The sequence below is a fragment of the Vicugna pacos genome, chromosome 23 (genome assembly GCF_048564905.1).
Source record: "Vicugna pacos chromosome 23, VicPac4, whole genome shotgun sequence".
NCBI lineage: Eukaryota > Metazoa > Chordata > Mammalia > Artiodactyla > Camelidae > Vicugna > Vicugna pacos.
The window spans coordinates 12,997,477-13,022,542 of NC_133009.1; the positions used below are offsets into that span (position 1 = coordinate 12,997,477).

At 36.5% G+C, this 25,066-nt stretch overlaps 2 protein-coding genes across 8 annotated transcripts in view; one reads left to right on the plus strand and one right to left on the minus strand.

The window, feature by feature from the left end:
* Positions 1-20,278, plus strand: part of PPP2R5A (protein phosphatase 2 regulatory subunit B'alpha) — a 59,944-nt gene extending 39,666 nt beyond the window's left edge. For all 3 annotated transcript variants that reach the window (XM_006198751.2, XM_072948501.1, XM_072948500.1), the window contains exons 4-13: positions 3,933-4,025; positions 7,514-7,644; positions 8,759-8,818; positions 9,721-9,829; positions 10,634-10,687; positions 16,033-16,083; positions 16,391-16,510; positions 16,592-16,719; positions 17,454-17,555; positions 19,071-20,278. In XM_006198751.2, the coding sequence (XP_006198813.1) occupies positions 3,933-4,025; positions 7,514-7,644; positions 8,759-8,818; positions 9,721-9,829; positions 10,634-10,687; positions 16,033-16,083; positions 16,391-16,510; positions 16,592-16,719; positions 17,454-17,555; positions 19,071-19,203 (981 nt within the window). In that variant the 3' untranslated portion in view covers positions 19,204-20,278. The remainder of the gene's footprint in view (positions 1-3,932; positions 4,026-7,513; positions 7,645-8,758; positions 8,819-9,720; positions 9,830-10,633; positions 10,688-16,032; positions 16,084-16,390; positions 16,511-16,591; positions 16,720-17,453; positions 17,556-19,070) is intronic.
* A 1,713-nt stretch (positions 20,279-21,991) lies between these two features.
* PACC1 (proton activated chloride channel 1) overlaps positions 21,992-25,066 on the minus strand; it is a 38,718-nt gene continuing 35,643 nt past the window's right edge. For all 5 annotated transcript variants that reach the window (XM_015234745.3, XM_006198752.3, XM_072948502.1 and 2 more), the window contains exons 7-8: positions 23,542-23,649; positions 21,992-22,934 (exon numbers count right to left, since the gene is read on the minus strand). In XM_015234745.3, coding sequence (XP_015090231.1) covers positions 22,773-22,934; positions 23,542-23,649 — 270 coding nt within the window. In that variant the 3' untranslated portion in view covers positions 21,992-22,772. The remainder of the gene's footprint in view (positions 22,935-23,541; positions 23,650-25,066) is intronic.

Below are 25,066 nucleotides of genomic sequence, written 5' to 3' on the forward strand. Positions count from 1 at the left end.
TTCAGCAAATATTTATTGAGCATCTGTTATGTTCCAGGCATTCTAAATATTGGGGGTAAAGTATTGAACTAATAAGCAAACTCTCTTACATTCTAGGGGAAAAGAATAAAATAATACTATATCAGAGTGTCCTAAATACAAGCAAAAAGCAATACAGGATAAAAACAAGAGAGTGACAGTGACTACTGCTGTTTCTACCTCTGTTTGACATTACTCAACATGTATTTAGATAACCTTTTGTCACCATCTCTTCAGTGGCGCTAAGCTGGTTGCATTGAAAGCAATTTGCGGCTAATCTTGACTGGTCACATAATTAATGTTCACTGTGTCAGGTAAATGATGCAGATGAAAACCGTAAGAAATAATATGTCATATCTGTGATAAGCACAAGTTTCAACTGTATATGTGATTTAGAGGATTCATTTTGATTTGGAGCTTGATATATAAGTCCACCAAAAGACATGCTATCACTGTTAAAACAAATAAGCCTTTAGGCCAGTATCTCTGATGCAGATCTTCAGTAGTAGAATATATAGACATGAATATAATATATATATAGACATGAATATAATAATTCATGCCATATTTGACTCAGGTTTAACTTGGCCCCACCTTATCACAGCTTTAAACTTGGGATCCACGTAAAGATTCCAAGTCTCTGATTTCATTCCCACTAACCTATACCCTACACCATCTTCTTGAGATAAGTTCTACCTTTCTTAATAAAAACCCTCCTCTTCTTGACTTGTCCAAAATCAAATCGAATGCTGGGCTCAAGTTATATGTCCTCCTTCAAACTTTTCCTATTGATCTTTCACAGTGATATAGCCCTTTTCTAAATGTCTCCTGCACTCAGTTTGTGCCATGTGACTTTTCTGTCTATACCATTTTTAATGTTTATATTTTTGTCTTACCCCCCTAACAAGTGAATGAGCTTTTTGGAGCTTTACAATGGCTATCTGTTCACAATATTGATTGCTAAAGAAAAACTTGTTTCTTTTACGCTTAACATTTCTGACACCAAATATATAGATTTTCCACACCAATAAACTCTCCAGTTCTCTGTGAACACCAGCTGGGTGTCCTACAATGTATTCATTTCGGACACTAACTACCTGACTTAGCAAGGACCCCATGGCTTAAGGGCTCAGTCCAACAAGACTGCTCCTCATTTCTATGGCACTCATGAGTCTGGGCCTCCCATACTTCTGACTAATTGGCTGTAAATCTAAGGTTATTGTGACTCACTCTTCAGGTTCAATAATTTACTATAACAGCTCACAGAACTTAGGGAAACATCTTATTTACTGTTACCAGTTTATTATAAAGGATACAACTCAGGAACAGCCAAATAGAAGAGATGCATAGGGTAAGGTATGGAGAAGGGGCCCATATTTTCCGTGTGCCACCCTCCCAGTACCTTGATGTGTTCACCAACCCGGAAGTTCTCTAAACCCCCTTGTTTAGGCTTTTTTTGTTTTTTTTTTTTTTTGGTGGTCCATTCGGTGGGCATGATTAATTAAATCATTGGCCACTGGTAATTAAGCTCGATTTTCAGCCTCTCTCCTCCTCCTGGTGGATGGAGGGTTGGGGCTAAAAGTTCCAACTCTCTAATCATAGTTGGTTCCTCTGATAATCAGACTTCATCCTCCAGAGTCACCTCATTAGCATAAACTCAGATATGGTTAGAAGGGGCTTGTTATGAATAACAAAAGATGCTCCTCTCACTTTATCACTCAAGGAATTCCAAAGGTTTAGGAGCTCTGTGCCAATAACCAGGGGTGAAGACCAAATATATATTTCTAATTTTATCACAGTAGCCCAGTATCAGAGATGAAAATAGGCACTGAGCAAGTCGTGCCAGTGAAACTGCGTAACAGTCCATGAGAATGTACTAACTCTTCACGGGACTCTTGTGATAATTTTGTATATCTTTTTGCATGTATTGCCCCAAAGCAAAATTATCTATGTGATTAGAAAATTATTGGATTAGAAATAAAAAATTGATATCAACGTCTATTTTTTGTTGTTATGTTGTTAACTCTTGCTTAACATTAAATGTTAAGTTAGATAATAAACCAGATATACATTACTTTTTGCATAGTTGGGCAAAGATGTATCAAATGAAACAATATTTACTCGGTTCTCAAAACTGTTGTTAACTTTAGCATATTATTGAATTCATAATAGTAAAAATTTGCCATTCTGTACTGAATGATAGATTCCAGATCTGGTAATGCTTTTTGTATGTTGTGAAGTCTGTAAATTTAGTGTAGCCATTTTCCCCCAACCCCTGTATTATGGCCTAACTGGCTACCTAAATATTTTTTGAATGACTATTTTTACTTTGGGATCCAATCTTTATTATTTTTAGGGCACCAGCTTGACATGTTATTTAGTAGCTGATAAATTAAGGCACATTTTGGGTTATACTCCTGCCTTTTGTAGTTGTTAGTTTACCATAAAAAAACACCAAACTTTTGTGTTTTTGCCTTTCTTCTGGGAAGACAGATGTAGGTATGATGTACATAAGTTGAACTAAATGTTACTTTTAATTCTGATTTGTGGTTGCAAGTGGACGTTTGCTATTACAATAGTCCCCCCCCCCACCCCCCCGTTCACGGTTTCGCTTTCCCCAGTTTGTTATCCAGGGTCAACCATAGTTCAAAAATACTAAGTGGAAAATTACGGAAATAAACAATTCGTTAGCTTTAAATTGCTTGCCATTCTGAGTAGCATGTTGAAATCTCTCACTGTCCTGCCCAAGATGTGAATTATCCCTTTGTTCAGCATAACCCACCCATTAGTCACTTAGTAGCTGTCTCTGTTATGTCAAATCGACTGTCATGTCACAGTGCTTGCATTCAAGTAACCCTTATTTTACTGAATAACAGCCCCAAAGTGCAAAAGTAGTGATGCTGGCAATTTAGATACACCACAGAAAAACTGTAAAACGCTTCCTTTAAGTGAAAAGGTGAAAATTCTCAACAAGGAAAGAAAAAAATCATATGTTGAGATTCTAAGATCTATGGTAAGAATGAATCTTCTATCAGTGAAATCGTGAAGAAGGAGAAAAAAACATGCTAGTTATGCTGCCACCCTTCAGACTGCAAAAGTTATGCCACGGTGCGTGATAAGTGCTTATTAGCTAAGATGGAAAAGGCATTAAATTTGTGGATTTAAGACATGAACAGAAAACAGGGTCCGGTGCCATCTGAGGTTTCAGGCATCCAGTGCGGGTCTTAGAACTTATCCCCCATGGCTAAGGGGGGACTATTGTATTTTTAAGATGCTTGGCACTTTTTAGGAGAAGGCTTGTTATCACTTCTAATTTATTCACTGTGGTGCATAGACATACCTTCCTGAGCCCTTTACTTGTATGATTTGGTTTCTAATTTCCCAAGTGTGGGTAAGGTATTCTGATTTTCATTTAATTCTTTCCCACTGTAGTTTTATAGAAATTCTTGAATTTTTTCTCTTTTTTAATTGGCTTTTATACACTACCCCTTAACAACGCAATTTGGTTTTATCTGGAGGTTTCTGATCCTGCATTTAAGGAACTCTGGAGATTAAGTTGAGGTAGGTCAGTAGTCCACTGGAGAAAGAACATGTTCTCAGGGACTATAGAGTGCAAAATAGTCTTCTAAATTAAATATTTTATAAGTATTGTCCTTTGTTTTCTGGCTCCTGTAAATTAACATTTTCAATGAGTGATTCAGAGCGATAAATAAATCCCAAAATTTACCATCTTAGGATACCAAATTGTGAATATGTATTTAGTTTTCAAAAAACTGTTACTTACTACATTTTATGATGGGATCTGAAATCTCCTTACTAAGTTGGTAAGGGAGGTATGTTTTTGGTATGAAGTGATGACTTAGGGTGAAATTATATAGGCATCATCTTAGCTTTTATTTTGCTTTCTTTTATAGTTGGTGTATGAATTCTTCTTAAGATTTTTAGAGAGTCCTGACTTCCAGCCAAGCATTGCAAAAAGATACATTGATCAGAAATTTGTACAACAGGTAAGAAATCCTTATGTCTTAAATTTTCTTATATTCATCTTAGCAATGATTTATTAGCTTGTGATTAAAATAGGGTAGTCTTTCAAAACTTTAATGATTTCAGTTTAACAGCATTCAGTATTCTTGCCAGACAATGACAATAAAAATGAAGTAGCTTTGAGAATATGAGTATTTTTTAATCAATGGTGAGCTTGTGTTAAAGTCAATCAAATTATTCTATCCAATCCTAAATTCTCATAGTTATTTTATAAAGACTGGAAAGGCAAGCCTTTCTGAAATACCTAACGGAGAAAATTGGATTTAACCATGCAATCTAAGAGCAAACCTTTTCCAAAATGTTTAAGTCTTTGAACTTGACATATGGTAAAAGCATTATGACTTTGAAATGACAGAGAGGGGAAAAACAGAAATGGAATCATTGTGAGAAGTTTGAGCTTTATGCCCCTTTCCTGTCATCAGGTATCACTTACCTTCCTCATCCCCTCCCTCCACCGCTTACACCTCAGGCATTCTAGCCACCTAATTCCTAAACCACAGATAAAATGGGATCTTTACGAAGAAAAGGAGCTAGGATTAAACATATGTAATACCTTCTTCTTATAAATTGGTTATTAGCTATTTTTTGAACCAAGTCTCAAAATTAATTTCTCAGAATATGTTTTTTTTTTTAATTTTCAAAATCTTTCAACAGTTAAAAAATCTCTTTTTAACTATGTGGAATTTGCTAGTCCTCGACAGAATTGCGAAGTAGATCAAACCTTTCTGGATCCATTTTCTCTTCTGAAATACTTAGGTCTCATTAGGAATTTGATACTCTCCTCTGCTAGAGATACTAGCACTTTAAAGAAAGGTAGAAGATGAATGGAAGGGTAGTAAGTGTTGAGACCAAGATTAAAGATCATTACAAGGAACTTTGCTACCCTCTTCCCACCATTGTGTGTCCCCTATGATAAAGATTATACAAACATAGAAAAATTATGAGTTCCACATGTTTGGAGTTCATTTTTAGTCATTTGTTTTAAGTACCCTTGATTTCATACGAAGTATTCTGACTAGTTGCTGTGAAGTATTGATAAATGAAGACCATTGTTAAGAATATGTCCTTCAACCATTCAAGTAGTTCCTCATAAACTATGAAGTATTAGGTGTGTGTTAAAAATAAAATGTTAATTTCATTTCAGTCACAAGTAAAAGTAAGTCAGATTAAATGCAGGTATGTTATTTTGGTAACTGCAAATGAATGCTTATTTATTTCCTTCTGTTGCTCTTGTGTGCCACAAAAGGAACACAGTACATTAAGGAACTCCAGTAATGCCATATTAAATTGTATTTAAGATAATAGCAGGTTGAATGGAACAGTTGCCTTAGTGCTTCCTCACTGTGGACCTTGAAGTATTTTGGCTGCTGGATTGTTCAGTGGGTTTGAGGGAAAGCAAGAAGAAAACCGGTAGGGTGGGACCCATTTTCTACCTTCTATTCTAAATGTCTGAATTATCTGAGAAGCCAAGACCCAGTAGTTTGTTTCTAGCAGTTTATATCACTGTGCTTTCACAGATGACTTCTCTAAGGTATTCTTAGTGTGTTGCTTCAATAAATAGTACTATGGGAATTCTCAGCTTTTGTATTTTGAAATTATTTGATTAGGTGGTAAGTTTTAAGACTTAGAAGCACAGGAGAAAAATCTAAAGTATAAATTAGAGCATTCATTATTTCGAGAGAAGAAAACAAAGGTGTAATTCAAGGTTGTGTTCAAGTCACAGGATTTCAGAAGAAGAAAGCTATTATTGAGTGCTTTTTATGTGCCAGGCACCATTCTATTTTTATGCTTTTATATAAAGAGCTCAACCATGTCCACATTCACACAGCTAGAAGATGGCACAATCAGGATTTGATTTTATATAAGTAACTATTTGACTATATAAATAATTATATAAAATAGATTGTCCTATTTAGATTATAATTCAAAATAGATTTATTTTAGTAGATTTGACAATTAGCTAATAACTATCTAATATTTTACCCCTGAGGATCAACTTGTATTAAATTATATGTGTTCATGAATTAGATACAACGACCTTAACAATTAAAGGTCTCTTTTATTAATTTGAAAGCATTTCTTCCAAGTAAACTCAACATTGGAAACTTGGATTAGAGTAAATGAGTAGTTTAGCTATTTTAATTAGAATAATTTGAAGTGAACTAATTAGGTATAGTAACATAAATCTCATAGTCTGGATATTTTTTGCTGGAGCCTCATGCAGTACTTTAATAACCTAGCAAGAAGACACTTTAGGGTTATATAAATGTAACTAAAATCCCCACTACTCTCAAAAAATACCCACTCTAGTGGAAGAGATACACATGTAAACAATTCATATAATTGAAAACAGAATGGAAAAAGAACTTAAGGTTCAGAGCTTGCCATCATGACAGTGATTATAAATCCCAAAGTACAGAACAGAAAATTCCTTGATGACTTCCTAGGTGGTTATATTCTGTAGAGAGAGATTATTTTATATTTTTTCCTAAGAAAATCCAGTGTTTCATTTAAAATATAGTAATACTTTTTTTTTGACAGCAGAAATTCTTTACCATTTTAAAATGGAAGTTTGAGCTTTTGACTTTAAATTTTTCAAAGATCTCTTTATTCTGCCTTTGCTGAAGAATTGTGTAGAGGTGTAGGAAAATGCTGATTTGGCCAGTTTGAACTGGTTTAAAATTTTTCAACCATTTCCTAAGCTGACTTTAAATAAAGATCTGTAGTCTCATCTTTTATTTCAATGTTATTTCATGAATGATTTTTACTCTGTTATCATGTATATACCAATATTTTGTCTACTAATTATTAATTTTTGAGTTGTTGGCTTGCTGACTTGAATTTTTTTTAGTGTAATATCACAAAAAAAGAAGACTTGGTTTGTATAAATTTTTCTGAAGGGGGAGGGTAGGGCTAAGTGGTAGAGCACACACTTAGCATGCACAAGGTCCTGGGTTCAAGCTCCAGTACCTCAATTTAAAAAAAGGATGTATAAACTTTTCTAGTAAACTAGAAATACGCATTTGTGCATGTATTTTTTTAAACTTCATATAACAATTTGCAGTCTACAAGCTTAAGTTTTGTATGTAGTTTTGACTTACTATCAAAAAGCATCAAAAATCTCATATTTCAACACTTTAAAATTATGAGCCATGTTTAGTAGTCAAGAGTAGGACAGAATTTTAAAATGAGTGGTAAGACAAAAAAAAAACCCACTTTTGGAAGTGTTTACATTATTTATATTGTGTCATTTTTCAAAATGAAATAAAAGAAATACTCCCTAAGCTTTTCTTTAGCTTCATTATTTAGCAAGAATAAAACCAATCTGATAAGAAAGAATCTTTCAAAAATGTTTAAAGATTTTGTGGGTTATCTTAAAACCAAAATTAGAATAGAGTGAAGTTTTAGCTCGATTATTTTTAAAAAGTAATTTCTCAGATTTTTTTTAAAGCTCCTGGAGCTTTTTGATAGTGAAGATCCCAGAGAACGTGACTTCCTGAAGACTGTTCTGCATCGAATTTATGGGAAATTTCTTGGATTAAGAGCATTCATCAGAAAACAAATTAACAACATTTTCCTCAGGTAAATTAGTTGTATATTCATATATAGCACTTCTTTTCCCCTCCGTATTTTCTTTTTATTCCAGTTCCTTTAGGTTAATTTTTCTGAAACCTGAAAACTTAACTGATAGTATTTGAATCATTTTTAGCCTGTTCTGTGGGTATCATTTGATTGCATCTAACTTTTTAGAAACTAGTAAACCTCTTCATCTAAGTGGATAAAAGTAATGAAGACAGTTTTTAATACATAATACCAATGTTATTCATGTTTAAAATTTATTGAGGGGAGAATTTATCTAGTTATCTACTTGAGCATTTGTTTAAAAAGTTATGTATAAATACTATTTAAATCAGTAGTTCTTGGAAGCACTTTCATTTGATTTTCTGACAAAGTGAATTAAATTTACATGAGGCCTATCTTTTGACTACTTTATAGATGATAATCTATTAAGTAGTTGCTTCAGATTAGGGAATTTCACTTTAATCATTTCAGGTTTGGTTTGCTTGTTTTAATTGAAGATCTGGCAAAATTAGGCTAGTGTTTTCACATTGTAACAGTCAGAGATGAGTAAGTAACAGCTGCTTCCTCTAGAGAGAGCATCTTTCTCCAGTTCTGTCATTCTCTCCTGAGTCCTCTTCCATCATTTGTGGTATCGTCCCTGCCTGTCCTGTAGTCATTTGAGTTTATGACTCTCTGCTTTGAAGGCAAACCCTAATCCCAGAAAGCCAAGCAGCCTGTGTAGTTTAGGCTTAGAGAAATTCTGAATAAAGTGGCTTTATTACATATGGGTCCTTTTCTCTCGGAGTTTTCTATGAGTAGAGGTTTCCTATTTTGAAAAGAATTTTTGAGAAAACACATCTCATAAATTTTAAAGTAAAACAAAATATTTCAGGTGAAATTATATTGTTATCTTAATATTGAGCAAAAGTATATATAGTTTAATAGGAAATAGACTTTTTTTTAAATAAAACTGCTAAGAAGTAACTGATTTGGGGCAAAATAGCTTACAAAGACTTTCCTAAAATGTGTTTGTACATTTCTTATACTTTGATTTCTTTATACCTTCCTGCCTCTTTCTCAGTTTAGTTTTCTCGTGTTTGATTTTTCATTACATCTATCTTTATTTTAAATTCAGGTTTATATATGAAACAGAACATTTCAATGGTGTTGCTGAACTCCTTGAAATATTAGGAAGGTAGGTCAGTTTTTTGTTCTTTTAGAAAAGTATCTGCATTTTTACGTCTTAAAATATTAGCTGGGATTAGAGAAATTATTTCATATTTTTGAGTTTAAAATAGAATATAAGACATAGTTTCTCAAAGGAATTCTTACTACAGCTTTTTAGGGGGTCAGCTTATATTAAATACTGCCATGCAAGACATCTGTTTCAGAGTAGGCTTCCTGCTTTTGAATCTGTGGCATGTTTTATGCCTGATCTTGCCAGATTGCCTCAGAAATTTATAGGATCTGATTGGAAAGAGATGAAATAAGCCATAGTGAATCTTTGATGAAATTACAAGAATTCTTGTTCAGATGTTGATAGATCATTTTAATCCATCTGTTCTTTTATTTTACTTTATATGAACATTTTGCCTTCCTTATTCACCACATAGCAGTATTAACTTGAGAGTTTAGACCCTCTGTTGATTTAGAGAATGGTTTTAGTTTCCTTTGTTAATTATTTAGAGAATGATTATGGCGAGAACTACTTAATATCAGATCTTTCAATAAAGTAAGAGAAACTACCCATTTACTACAGAAAATACTGAAAATTATAACATTGTGATACTGACTCTCCCGTGCTTTAGAGAAGAAAAAGGCAACAATGCATAAATAAATGAATGATAGGCTATACAGAAAACATAAAATTGGTTACTGGGACATTATTAACTTGGTAGTCCTAGTTCTCTTTTGGGAATCATTGAACGACTTAGAGGAACAGTCTTCATAGTGATAGTTTGTCTAAAGTAAGTTTGCAGATGAGTAAATCACTCAACACCAGGACTGAAGTAATGCAGTTGCTTATGTACTCGTGGATATAATAACTTTTAGAAGTAGTAACTACTTAACTCTTCCCCTGCCTTTTTTTCCCTCCAGTATTATCAATGGCTTTGCATTGCCACTGAAAGCAGAACATAAACAGTTTCTAATGAAGGTTCTTATTCCTATGCATACTGCGAAAGGATTGGCTTTGTTTCATGCTCAGGTAAGTTTCAGAAACATTTCAAGTGAAATGAATGTTGTTTCAAAGACTTATATAAAGGCAGAGAAATTGAGAAATATTGAGGTGGCAATTTTAAGTATAATTAAGCAGTTTGCTTTGTAAGTTGCCCAAAGCAAATTTTTATTATCATTTAAAACATTATGATATTTAGTATTCTTAAATAAGCTCAATGCACTTTAAGTACAGATAATAATAAGATAATATTAAGTTCTCTTCTAGTCCAGGCCCTGACCTAATTAGCTATGTGAATTTAAATAAATCCCACATATTTACAGAATGTTCCATCTAGCCACATAACCTAGTTAGAGAATGGTTTTAGTTTCCTCTATTAATACTCAGAGAATAGTATCATATCAGTATAGACATACATGTTAGAAACATGCTGAAAAATGAAAGTTAGCTCTAGTCTTATTTCAGTTAACTCTATCTATTTATGTATGTATTTAGTGGGCTATAGTTACATTTCTGATTTGTAGAGATTTGCAGGACAAAGACAGTTGCTTTTAATTCCCCAAAGAAATGGTTTGCCACCTAAATTATATAAAAAGACTGATATGCCCAGCTACGTTTTAATATTTCAGTTAACTTTATATTCAGAAGATATTACTGAAAAACGAACATCTTTGTTGAAGCAGACATAACACAATTATGAGTATATTCATTTTTATATATTGATAAACTAAAGTTTGTCAAAATGAGGTAGTTTTGTTAGCTAAATATAAAAATCCTGTATTACTAAATGTTATTTCCCTCCATAATATTTATAAACTGTTCCTTACATTTCAGCTAGCCTACTGTGTTGTACAGTTCCTGGAGAAAGATACAACACTAACAGAACCAGTAAGTGTTCTACTTATGTTTTTGGTCTACACTGTAGCATTTCATTGTAGCTTTCTTTATACCCTTATAGAGTTATCAAACATAGTAGTAATACACTCTAAATTAAAATCATTTAGAAGAAGGAAAGTGAGGTTAATCTAGCCACAGAACTGGGTTGCAGGGGAGTTCTCATGAGTTATGTGTCTTGAATAATTTAAATATAGATTAATAACATATAATAGTTAAGATGTGTGATGACAGGGTCAAATGACTACAGTGAAATTTATTACTTACATAGTATCTTCACTGATAGTCTTTTTAATCTTCATTCACCTTTTAAAATTAAAACATACTGTAAGAGTTCCAAGACTATTCCCTTGAGTTTTGTTTTAGAAATAGGATTTTACCTCTTATTAATGATAAACCACATGATAGGGATTGAAAACATTTCCTTCCTTCAGTGATTAAGATAAAATCTTAGAATAAGGTTATTTACTTAGTTAATCAGCATAGCAATTCAGTCTTTGAATTCTACTGCTTACTATTTGTCTATAATCAAATTTAGGAGAAAATTAAAATGTTATCATGGAAATTGAAGATTTAAGAAAAACAAAAGATAAAGTTAGGGAAACACAGAAAAGGATGAAAGCATAGAAAAAAACATTTTAACCTTGGTGAAACAACTATTTTGAGAGAGTGTTTTCTAGGTATCCTAAATCTACATATTTTAAGAGTTCTTGAAGGATAGCAGAAGGTTTAAAGGATTTAAATTATAAGATTTTCTTTATATTAGAACCTTCTGAGGCTAGGAGGTACTTCTAAAAAGTATGTACTTAGTATTCTCCCTTTGATTGAGCTTTGTGTGAAGGAACAAAAGATATTTTCCACTCCCTGATATTTGGAGTTTCAGACTTTTTAGACTTGCAGTTCTTTCTGGGAAAAGCTAAAACCAGTTTTTAAAGACAAATCAGGAGAATTAGAAGCCCAGTATTCACATGAAACCATATAAACCTCTAAAATGGATTAAGACTTAATATAAATCCATAACGCTCATTAGGATTGAGACCAAAAAAAACCGTAACACAGTAAGTCATGGTTCATGCTTGGTGAACAGTAAACAGATATAATTTATACACAGTTAACATAGAGTGGACAGGGGAGATAGGTGATTCCTTTTTAAAGAATAAAAGGTTAGGGAGAGGGATGTGGGCCAGACATATGACTTAGGTGAGTCGGGTTAATGGAAGTAGGAGCATGGTGAGTAGGTAAAGTGTCCAAGGTGACAAAGGAAAATATTTTTGTATTTGTAAAGATCTGTAGATACAGAGATCTTGCAATTTCTACTGTAGGCCATTCTAGCACCAAAATTATGACCATATTACTTGGGTTGGAGCCCTAATACTCATTTTCTAGAAGCCTAGCATCCATAACAAAGCTTCCTACAAATTATAAGTAAGTCAGTTTATTACATTCTTCATGTTCCTAAATCTTTTACTGAAATTTTTATTTTCCAAAATGGAAATGACTTGTTAATTCAGTTTATGAAAGTAATGTGTTTAATATGGTTCACACAAGACAAAATCATAAAGCACAATGTGAAGGAAATTCCTTGAAATTTGGTCCCTTAGAGATAATTATATAGGTTGGTGAATGTATTTGTAGAAATCTTTCTATATGTATATTTATGTATAGGTTAAGCAGCCGGACAGTGCTGACCAGGTTTTTTTCGCCTCTCAATATAATGTAGGTATCTTTCCATATTAATCTGCTTCATTTTTTCCACTGGTAGCATCAAATTCCATTACATGGATTGCCATATTTAATCAATCCTCAGTTGATGGACACTTGAGTTATTTGAGTTTTCATTGTTATAAACATGTTGCTGGGTGTGGGGATGTTTTAGGGTGTTGGAATTATTCTGTGTCCTGTGGTGTGGTTACAAAAAATACATATGTGTGTATAAAAAAACCCTCAGAATTGTATACTAAAAAAAAGAAGAAGAAAGTTTACTGTATTAAAATGTTTTAAAAACCAAATTATTGAAATTAAAACCATGTTGCTGAGACAGACTACATGGAAATTTTAACATATTCCAAGTTGCCTTTCAAAAAGTTTGAACAGTTGGGAGGGTATAGCTCAGTGGTACAGTATGTGCTTAGCGTGCATGAGGTCTTAGGTTCAATCCCCAGTAGCTCCATTTGAGTGAATGAATGAATGAAGCTAATTACCCCCCCCAAAAAAAGTCATTAAAATTTGAACACAAGGGTCTATTTTCCCTTATTAGCCAGTGCTGAATAGTGTGTTAAAATTTTGCTAGTCTAATAGGTATGAAATATTATTTTAACTGGCTTTTTAAAAATTATTACAGCCATCCTTTTATATGGTTATTGGTCATTTATATTTGTGTCCTTTGCTTCCTTTTAAGCCTTTCCCTATTATATTTTGCAAATATTTTTTATCCATTTGGAGTGTTTCTTTTAATTTTGAGTATACTGTTTTGAATCTTTTAAAGCACTAAAAAATTTTTTGTGTGTGATGGTTCTATTCATCATTATGGCTTCTGGCCTTGATGTCATGCTAAGTAAATCCTTCCACCCTTTGAGATTATAAAAAGAATTCTCCAGTATCATATTCTAGTTATTTTATGGATTTGGTTTTCACATGTAAAAACTTTATTCCATCTATAATAGTTTCCTAGGGCTGCCATTACAAATTACCACAAACTTGGTGGCTTAAAATAACAGAAATTTATTCTCTCACAGTTCTGAAGGCCAGAAGTCCAAAATCAAGGTGTCAGCAGGGCTGCACTCCTCCAGATGCTCTAGGGGAGATTCCGTTCCTTGCCTCTTCCAGTTTCTGGTGTCTCCAGGTGTTCTTGGCTTATGGCTGCATCGCTCCAGTCTCACATTGCTGCCTCTTCTTCTGCCTCTCTTCTGTGTTGTCTCTTATTAGGACATTTGTCATTGTTTTTAGGGCCTACCCAGATAATCCAGGATGAAGTCATCTTAAGATCCTTAATTATTATATCTATAAAGACTCATTTTCCAAATAAGTCACATTCATGGATTTCAGAGATGAGGACATGAACATATCTGTTTGAGAGTCACCATTCAACCCACTGCTTCATTTGAAATTGAAATTTTTGTGTGACAAGGGTAGAGAACTATATTAGTTTTCTAAAAAATTATCACAAAATTCAGCGGTTTAAAACAAACATTTATTATCTGTGAATCAGGAATCCAGGAATGACTTAGCTGGGTTCTCTGCCTTAGGGTCTCTCACAAGGCTGCAGCTGAGGTGGTGGCCAGGGCAGGGGTTGCATATAAAGGTTCAGATGAGGAAGGATCTACTTCTGAGTTCACGTGGTGGTTGGTAGAATTCAGTTCCTCAAGTGCTGTTGGACTGCTCTTGCTAGCCTGCCCTTAGCTAGAGGCCATCCTCAATTCCTTGTTACTTGGGCTTCTCCAACACAGCAGCTTTGTTTTATGAAAGCTTGCAAGATGAGAAGGTTCTAGAGAGCCTGCTGGTAAGACAGAAGTCACAGTCTTCTATAACTTTCTCATGGTAGTGACATTTTGTCCCTTTTGTCACATTCTGTTGGTTAGAAGCAAGTCACTAGGCCAGTCCACACTTAAGGGTTGGGCTCAACTACACGGGAGTGGGAATTCAGGAAGTAAGGATCATAGATGATCATTTTAGGAATCTGCCTAACAAGGAGCTACATTTTTTCTTTCTAACTGGTGAGCTACCAGTTCAAGTACCACCACCTAATTAACTAATTCAGCTGTTTCCCATGGAACTGAAATGCCACCTTTGTCATATATTAAACCTTATATATACTTGCATCTCTGTGAATACTCCTCTATGTCATGTATCTTTTCTGTTAGTTTCCATACTAATACCTTATTGTTTTACTTACTGATATCTAGTGCAGGTTCCATTCCATTAATTCTCCCCCTCCTCTCCTTAAAATAATTTTTGGCGATTTGTATACATTTATGGATTTTAGAATAAATGTTTCTAGTTTCAGAAAATAATTCAATTGGTATTTGATTGAAATTATATTAAATATATAGATTAAGTGTAGGAGAAATATCTGTACAGTATTGAATCATCTCATCTACTTGTAATCTTTCATGATATTCAGGAAAGTTCTATAGTTTTCTTCATGTAAAATTTCTTGCAAATTTTATTCTCTATGCACATTAATTTTGTTATGAAAGGAATCTTATTTTTGTTATTGATACTTTGTTTTAGAGGATATTGATTTTTATATATTTATCTTGTATATAGCCACATAACTGAATTTTCACACTCATTTTATTATATTACTATTATTATACACTTAGACAAGTAAGTATAATTCTGGTATTCCTTTCCAACATTATTCATCAAATCCTTTTTATCTTACTGGATGGGCTCCAGAACAATGTTCTTCCCAATTTTAATTTGGATGAGTATTCTTCATTACTGGACAAGACCAATAACTGTAAAATGACCTAAAAAGGCTGTCAAAGATTTATTTCCACAAAAGCACCAGGCTCAGATGGTTGTACTACCTGTTTCCAAGAAACCATTATGTAAGTTGATTGCTGATGGTTTCTGATAAAAATTTAGTAAGCTAGAACTAAGAATTTATCAGAATATAGTCAATTAAGAAATCAAATAACTGTTTAGAATCTTTTGAGATGATCATATAATTTTCTTTTCCCCTTTTAACCTGCAACTATAATGAGTTGAACCACCATCTGGAATTTCTGGAATAGTTATTGGGTAACTAGGATTGTTCTGTTACTATTTAGTTTAATACAAATTTTTGCAACTATATTTACTTAAAATTCATGATCCCTTGTTTTGTCATATTTGGGTTATCAAGACTGTGCCAGCCATGAAATAAATGGGAAACTTTCTGGCTTTTTTGGTGTTTCATAGTGATTTAATAATAGGAATTATCTGTTCCTTAATTTCCCCCTAAAATAAGCTCCCTCCCTCACCCCACCAAGTTATTATCTCATTTTCCTTTCTTAGTAGAAAGTAGCACTTACTTTTACTACAACTATTTTATTTATAAGTTTAATTGGTAACTTATGTTGGTTGTCCTGCTTCATGAAAATCAGGGACCTCTTCTGTCTTGTTCATCAGTGTGTCCCTAGCATCTAGAACACCATCTGGTATAAAGGCATTCAGCAAATATTTGTTGAATTGGTAAAAGTCTAAAGCTGAGCAGAGTCAGAGATACACTTAGATGTTAAATAATATTGATCTACTTGAGAATGGGTATTGATATTATCATAGTTATTAAAAATGTCCTGGGATTAACCAGCTTCATTGCTTAATTCATGCTGGACTTTTTCCCTTTTTTGCAGGTGATCAGAGGATTGCTAAAATTTTGGCCAAAAACATGCAGTCAGAAAGAGGTGGGTTTTGTTTAACAAAAAGTTCATTTTATTGGAACTTTCTGAATCTCAGGTCGGTAAACCATGCCCCTAGGGACCGGGTGTATTGTTAACTGCTACCAAGTGGGAGATATTCCATGGGGATTAGAGACTTGGTAGAACAGCTGTACATTATAGTAAATTGCATATACCATCAAGATTTTTTTGTCCACTGTTTAATTTGTAGATTATAGTCTCATAATCTCACAGATTCTCATTTGTGTTTCCTATATTAACATCATATAATTTGTCATATTATGTTTCTTAAAAGAAAATTCTTTTAACCTAGGTGATGTTTTTAGGAGAAATTGAAGAAATCTTAGATGTCATTGAACCAACACAATTCAAAAAAATTGAAGAGCCCCTTTTTAAGCAAATATCCAAGTGTGTATCCAGTTCTCATTTTCAGGTATGATGATTTCAGTAAAGCCATTTTTATTTTATACTATTCTTTTCTTTTAGTTTTCACATTTCTAAATGTCTTTTTTAGGTTGCAGAAAGGGCATTGTACTTCTGGAATAATGAATATATTCTTAGTTTGATTGAGGAGAATATTGATAAAATTCTGCCAATTATGTTTGGCAGTTTGTATAAAATCTCCAAAGAACACTGGAATCCGTAAGTGTCTTTTTTGTTGTTTGTGTTATTCTTGGGTGTTTAACCTTTTTGTCATTTGATCTCATAACTCATACAAATATTAGTTTCATTCTGTTATTCTGCACCTGATATACAGAGCTTTACGAAGTTGTAAATGTATGTGTCTGTATGTTCTTAATTTCAACTAGAATTGCAAATCTAGGGACTCTGTGTGACATCCTGCAGCGGTGTATGGTTAAACCCTGTTGGGGAGACCAACCCAACATCTGCAGGGCATGCACAGACAGCTTTGTGCTGCCAGTATCCAGTCTCCCCTCCACAGAAGGCCAGCCCCAGGGAGAGACTGCAGTGCTTAAGATCGTAGCAGTGATGCTGACTGCATCCGTTTTCTGTAAATTCTGTAACATCCTGTTTTCTTCTAAGTTATGATAATTGAATCTTTTTCAACTTCTTCTAATGCTCTTACTTGGGGTTTGTAACGGTAGACTCTAGAGCGGGCATGAAGCTAACCACATTTTTAGGATTTAATCTAAGCATGATACAGTGGAAAAGATTTGAGTTTTGAAACCATACCATCTCTACCACCACTGGCTGTGACCTTGAGCAAATTACTAAACCTCCTGAACTTCAGTTTATCATCTCTAAAATGGATTAAGTGAGTCAGCCAGCATGTAGCTCGTTTCGGAGACGACAGTGTTACGTTTCCTGTCTGTTGTTAGCATCAGTAACACAGCACTGGCTTATTTTGATTTTAGGACCATTGTAGCACTGGTATACAATGTGCTGAAAACCCTCATGGAGATGAATGGCAAGCTTTTCGATGACCTTACTAGCTCATACAAAGCTGAGAGACAAAGGTATTTGACATTTTAAATTACAAAGTTACTTGTACATTTTAGATTAGTTGAAGGTGAGTCAGTCTAATAAGGTATCTTCTCTAAGTTAAAATAATGTTTAAGAAGTCAGTTACTTTAAGCATAGAATTTGAATGTCTCTGGTAAATACTTTCAAGTCATTTCTAGATAAGTTTCTCCTAGTGGTTAGATTATGATCTTAGACTGCAGCAGCCTGGTAGCATCTGCATTGTGAAATATAATTTATGCTGAATTTTAAATCCTACTTTACACAATTTTATTTCGTTTACATTTATGAGAATCGTTTCTGGCCACATGGGTTTCCATAGTGAGCTTATTCTCCAACTGTTCCTTGCACAATAATTTGATAGTTTTTAAACTGTACATTTTAGTATAGCTCCCTTTTCAGAAGAGGAAACTCACATAATGATATGTCTGTGGGCTTAGTGTTATTGATATTTTGTTCCTTGCAATAACGGATATTTATAATCTTCTAAAAATCACTTTCCTCTCACACATTTATTTCAAACTTAAGGTGGGCAGTAACTGTTGTATCTGATCCCTTTTACTTCTCATAAGTGTACTACCTATTCTGTTTGGAAAAGCTGATCTATTTTGACTAGAAGTTCCTAGCCCTGGTTTTCTAGTGGCAAGTATAGAAAGGATAGGTCTTCTCCAAGGCCAGCCTGGTCCGTTAAAAACTAACTCAATGCGTTATTTCTTTTAAACACCTTTCAGGCAGGAATAGAAATTAGGTACATAGTTTGAGCCCCAGGAAGCACTGGGAAGAAGGAAAAGATGACTAGGATCCTATATGTTACTTACATTTGAAAAATGCTTCTTTCATGGGACTCAGAATAATCATATCTTACCACTTTTGTGCCCTTAAGGCATACATAACTGCACAATGGTAGGCCCATTGGTTCTTTTCCCATGTTCATGTAGCCCTTCAGAATAGTTTAGTCCAAGTTATTCAGAAATGTTTTCCATAGAACTGAAATTAAGTATGTGAAACAACATATTTTAAGTTTTGTTTTTTAGAGATTATTCAAACTTGAAAGTTATCATTTGACATGTAAGAGACGAGATAGACACACTGGTTAGTAGCTAGGGATGTGGTGCTTCCACCTGGAAATGGGTCCAGACTGACCTGGGGGCCAGCCCTTCCGTCTGTCTGCAGAAGGGTGATCACGACCACTACAGCCACTGCAAGGGGTTTACATGAGAAAGTTAATGTGAAAGTACTCTGTCAGCCATACAGCACCAGTGGTACAGTAGTGGTGATAATACGTAGGAGAGAGAAGGCAAGTAGTAACTTGCAGTGGGTACAGGAGATGCGTGGACATAGGAGAGTGTCAGGGAGTAATTAGGTGCTCTAGGTAATTGACCTCAAATGCTTTAGTAGAGGGATTTAAGTGAAATGTGAGTGAGCAGTGTATTCTCCAGCAAACTGCCAAACAGCATGTTTCTTCAAGCTCTGAAATAAAAATTTCTAATTACAAGATGTTTGATTTACAGAGAGAAAAAGAAGGAATTGGAACGTGAAGAATTATGGAAAAAATTAGAGGAGCTAAAGCTAAAGAAAGCTCTAGAAAAGCAGAACAGTGCTTACAACATGCACAGTATTCTCAGCAATACAAATGATGAATAAAAAAAGCCTGCCACTTCTGCTGGATAGGTGGCTTTGTACACTTTCTTGAAATATGTAAAAATTATGAAACAAACCTCATCAGTATAATATAAAAGGCCAATTTTTTTCTGGCAACTGTAAATGAAAAAAATATATGGACTAAACATAGCCCTGTGCTATATCGTGGCCACAGTATATTGTAGCTTTTGTCTAATCATTGATTTGTGTCACTTCTAAAGTTTCACAGAAATGAATTGAACTTTATCATCTGATACTGAGTGAAATAATTATGGGAGTGGTAAGAATTATGACTTGAATTCTTGTTTTGATTGTGTTGCACATAGATATAGTAATCTGCTCTGTATATTTCCCCTTTTATAATGTGCTTTTCACATTGCTGCAGACCTTAGTTACATCCTAGGGAAAAGACTGTTTCCTAAAAATAAAACTAAGGTGTAATTCTTACCCTTCCCTTCACCTCTCCCAGACGTATGATGGAGGGAATTACCTGCCCTAAGCCTTCCTTCATTAGAGATACTACTCTACTCTGGAATTTGAGCAAAAACTTAAATCTCCAGGCTTTTTAAAGCACAAATTACAAGTAAAAGCTGGGAAAGTAAACCAGATTCTTTAGATTGACCCTCATGAATATCCACCTGCAACTCCCCAGAGTGATGAGCACAGATGAGTGGAGGCAGTGCAGTGAACACTTGGCCTCTCAGTTCATTCCTCCTCTTCCTCCCAAAGGCTGAAGGCAGGGCCTTTCCAGTCCTCACAGAGCACGCTGCCCTCTCCAGTCCCTCCTGACGCAGGGATGCAGGCAGGCGTCGAGACCCACAGCGTGGTGATGCGGAGCGCTCCTTGTCACTGCCTGGCTTTATTTAAAGGAAGTGCAGTAGGCTTCTTCTGTAGGGCTCTGAAAAAGCTGCCTATAGAGAGGCCGTGTATGTTTTCACTTGGTGAGGTATTTCTCACATTTTGTTATCAGAGTACCATTCCAGTCTCTTACCTTGCAGTTGTGTGGAGAACTGTTTTGTAATGAAAGCTCTTCATTAGGGATTGAGCAGCATTTAATAAAGTCTATGTTTGTATTTTGCCTTATGTTTTTGCTTTTTTTCAGCACTAAGTTTAGGCATCCAGAAGAAGCCTGCCCCCTTTGTTCATACGTACGTACATACATGTATATACAGAAAGGTTTAAATAGAATATATTCCACAATTTGCCTTAACGAAAAGGAAGATTGTGTGCCCGAGTGTTCCAGCTGTTTACCGAAGTCTATTTTATAGAATAGTCACATAAAATTCTAAGTTCTAGGATATGCTCCCATCTTCCTTCATGTCCCTTTATTATGTTCAGAGGGTGGGTTTAACTTACCTTAAATGTATGTACGTAGGTACATAGTTTTAATTAAATAGACCCAGGAGGATAAATCTCAAAAATCTGTAATAGCACGTTTTTGTGGGGGCAGGGAGACTGTGGCAGAGTTCAGAGTTGTTATACAGCTTTCAGTACTGAGGTCTGCTTCTACTCTTTCATACTCATGAAAAACTCCTCTAGCTTGGCTTCTACGCACTATTCTGAGGTCACTGTAAGAGCAACTCCTTCCGCTCACTGTGGCCTCAGGAGAGACTCTCTTACAGTGCCTGGCTCACATTTTACACCATTTGCAAGTGGCCGCCTTACCTCGGCCATCCCCATGAAGTGTTCTTGCCAGATCTCCACAGCAGCCCCAGGCCGGCTGGGATTACTGACAGCTGGGGGCAGCGCACGTAGACGACAAGGGCGATCCAAACACAGAAAAGGCAAGCCCTGGCCTCCCCAGCAGTGAAGGTTGGGTCTAAATGTCTATTTTGTGGAAGTTTTAGGCATATATTTATTTCATTGAAGAGCAGCCAGAGTGCATCTGGGCAGGCTGAAGCTAACAGTTGTGAAAGATGTTTTCTCTGAAGAACTAGAAATGCTCACTTCCTAATTAGCTACTTACGCTAAAGCACATTCAAGAGGTCTTTCAACTTTCTACAGTACAGGAAGTAGTTTTAGTATGTTCACTGGAGTAAATTTTATTAGATATTTAATATTAAAGTGGTATGTCATCTTTCGAGATGCTTTAAAAACACACATACTTGTTTCTCAATACTGTTAATGTAAACTTTTATGCCTGGCTTCGCATTTGCCTTACAAGAAGATTTTACAGAGATAAGACTTAGGCTTAAGTTTGAATCTGCATGCTTCTGTGGCATAGAAAATAGCAGGGAATAGCTCCTTACACAAGTTCACTTTTAGTAATTCAACTGAAAAAAATAGTTTCTTGTTGCTAAATTAGACATGAGAGTAAAAATGCCCCACTCATACCATTTGAGTTTTTCTCTCTGAATTATCTAAAGTCAGGTTCCAAAATTCAAGAAATGCTACCAAGTCCTCTTTGGATGCAAAGGGCAAATAAATAATTTAAAACTCTGGAAATAATTTTCATAACCTTAAATCAGCCAGTGGCTACCATGTGAAAAATACCCAGATGGTACTCATCTGGGCCATAGGCTAGGCTGGAAGCTCTCAAGGTCTTACTGGGTGCCCCTTTCTCAGATGGATGGGTTGGCAGGACAACAAAGCTCATTCTTGGGGCTTCATCGTCGCTTCCTGACCACCTGCCACCCATCGCCTGCCCACCCTGCCCTCCCTGGAACGTAGTCATGACATACCTCAGGAGTCCAGGCCCGTCCATCTTGGGTGTCCAGGCTCACACTCCCTTTTATTTGGAGGTTCCAGAGTGAAAGCATACTGGTGCCTACTGAGCAGATATGCACACTGATTCCTTTTGTATGAATCTAACTTTTATTTACCTGTTAAATGAAATAGTCAAAATACACTGAGTAGGCACCTACTATGTACATACATCCTAGGGCTTTTGCATGCTAATCACCCCACACTCATACCTGTATCAACACATATTCTAGCCAGACATGCAGGCGGCTAGTCAGTCTACGAGAAACCTAATTAACTAGGTTTAAAAAAAAAGTCCCATTTCATATTTAATGAACAAAAGAGCATGTCAGAGGCTAGCAGATGGCACCGGAGACACGAGGGGCTTGCCTTCCTTGTGCACAGTGCACCCGTTTCACAGCGTTACCTCCACGTCTGGAGCGTCAGCACGGGGCAGGGCAGGGGGTGAAAATCACATTCTCTTCTGTCCATTTTAAAAACCTCAAGAGAAAAACCTAAGGTGAGGGTCTTAATTATCCTGTTAGACCTTAACTATACACCAAACCAAGGAAGAAGAAAGGCATCTTCCACAAACCTTCAGAAGACTTGATGTATATCTAATTCCATCTTCCACAAACCCTATTCATGTCATATGTCTTAAAACGTTCATTAATAATTTAAATACTTAAATAACGTTTAGGTTATCCATTGGATCTGTTCCAACAGTCTCTTTTGGGGCCAGGTTAGAAGCTGCAATGTCACAGGCCAGTCTCCCAGCAAGGCCCATTTCTTCAAGTAGAGGACAGGATTGCTGGCAGCCGGGTTTACCAAAATGGAAGCGATGAGAACTTCCATTAATTCAGACAGTTTGATGAACAACACAGCCGACTTCAGCTTATGTGGTTTGTTGCCTGACCTCTTTTTTTAAGGTATCTCTTCCTAATCTTGATCATCCATTTCACACTCAGTTTGGCAAACTCTGCGGCTTTAAATAACGCCAAGAAAGCTCCACAGAGAAGAGCGATTGTGTTCCAAGGATTGGCGGTGATGATCTGTAAAACAGAAACAAACACAACTTTACCAGTTGGCTTCAATTTTGATTCCTAGCGTTATTATCAGAGCCCTCCCCCGACACACAAAAATATTATTGCGGGTGACAAGAAAAACAACTGGGTACTAAAACAGCCATAACTCTATACTTTGTCCATAGCTCAGTTTGAGGAGAAAAATCTAATCCCTCCCTAGAATAAAGTGATCCTGAAAGAAGAAAATTATTTTTTCCAAAAAGCTCTGCACAAACAAGATATTCAGTAGTGAGCTTTAAATTTTTGGCCTCATCCACAAGATGACCTTGCTTTGAGACAAATTTCCCCCCAACTATACACCCAGTCCACATGGTCTGTTCCTCCTGTTTTCTTCCCATCTCAGTTACTCATACCTCCCTCCCATCTGGCCCAGTGACTCACCTCGTGGACTCCCGCCTCCAGGCTAGCCCCTCTGATTTCCACTGCCTGTGACACTTTCCTCCCACCTAGAGTTCCCAACCCGTCTAGGCCCCTCACCTTTCTCTGACCACTAAGCCAAAACCCTCTCGACTTCAGCAGAGATTTATCCTACAAACTCCTTTGGCAGTTCCTCGGAGTCTTAGGTGATACTCACGTCTTGAACCTTCTGGATAAAAGGGTCTTTCCATTCAAAGACCACAAAGAACAACTGAGCACTTTTTTCAGCTGCTGGCCTCTGGTCAATGTAGTTAACCACGCTGGTCTAGGCACAGAGGAGAGAAAGCAGTGTTACCACTTCTGGGTCCTTCCCTGACCTGGGCCATGGGGAAAGAGGGGGCAGTTAGGGGATCTGAGACCCTGGCTCTCCTCACACCACTTTTTGGAGGAAGAGAGCCAAAAATCTCTACAGAACATCCTGAGACTGGTCCCAGGGCCAAGGCCTTACCATGGTTTCCATGGCTCTTTGAGGAAATGGATGTGACCTGGTGTGTACTACAGGTGTTTTGGATTGTCACCGAAATCTGCCATGATTAAACCATTTCAGAGTACTGTGTACGACTCACAGATAAAAGCCATAAAAACCCCAAATTTGAAAATTCTTGACCTGAATTACTGAGTATGTCAGCCCTTCCAGTCTGCAAGGACAAAGCACAGCCTCACAGATCTGCCCAGCGCAGCACTCCCTGTAAACAGCAGGCGTGCTTGGTGAGACCTGTTACTGGTTACTACAGAGGCTGCGAGTAGACGGGTTCCAGAGGCGGGGCTGGGCCGTCACCTGGTCTGAGCCTCCACTTTGCACTCATAAAACGGGACAAAACGCCCACCTCACTGAGCTGCTGTGAAGCTCCAATGAAACAACACATAGGAAAGAATTTTAAACTTCAAATAAAACACAATATAGAAGCATTTAAAATTTTGTTCAGAAATTTTCACATCCCCCACCAAAAGACTCCCAATGTGGACAGTGATGAAAGGCACACAGAACATTCTGCAGGATACAGGCTCCTGGAGGTGTGGCCCCCCGGTCTCAGATCACGGCTGGAGTGACCAGGAAAGCCTGGGGGTACTGGGGAGACCTGCCTGTATGGTGCACGCATCGAGTCTCCTTCCTCAGCTGATCTGGGGACCAGATGAGAAAGAACCTGGGAGTTTTCGGAGAAGAGTGTGGAGTAAAAATCCAGGAGAAGACAGTTATTTTACAAAATAGGAATATTTTAAGAATCTATTGCCGGGGGATTGTCACTGCCTAATGCAAGAAAAGAGTCTGCCTCCTTGAAGAAGAGTGGCTTCAAGCCTTTCCCGAAGGCCTCCAATCTGGAATGGTCAGGAGCCATGGTGCGGGAAGGGGTACACCTGGAAGAGAGCATGGCTTCCGGCAGACGATGGCACCGCCGGATGGAGTGAATCCTTCTACTCAGTCCCTTCCTAATACTGCCTCTCAGAGTCCAGCCCAAACGGAACACCTCGAAGGAGGAGCAGAGGCTGCAAGAACAGAGCTGTGTCCTCGCCACCTCTGCAGGCTCCCAGCCACCAACCCACAGGGATGGTCTGGCTCTGGGTGTGGATGCGGGCAAGAAGGCAGAGCCACTGCCCCACAGGCAGGGGTGCGGCCTGGCTTTTGGTGGTGAATGACCGTGAGCCCTGCTGAGGCCACAAAATGTCCTATCCCTCCATCCCCA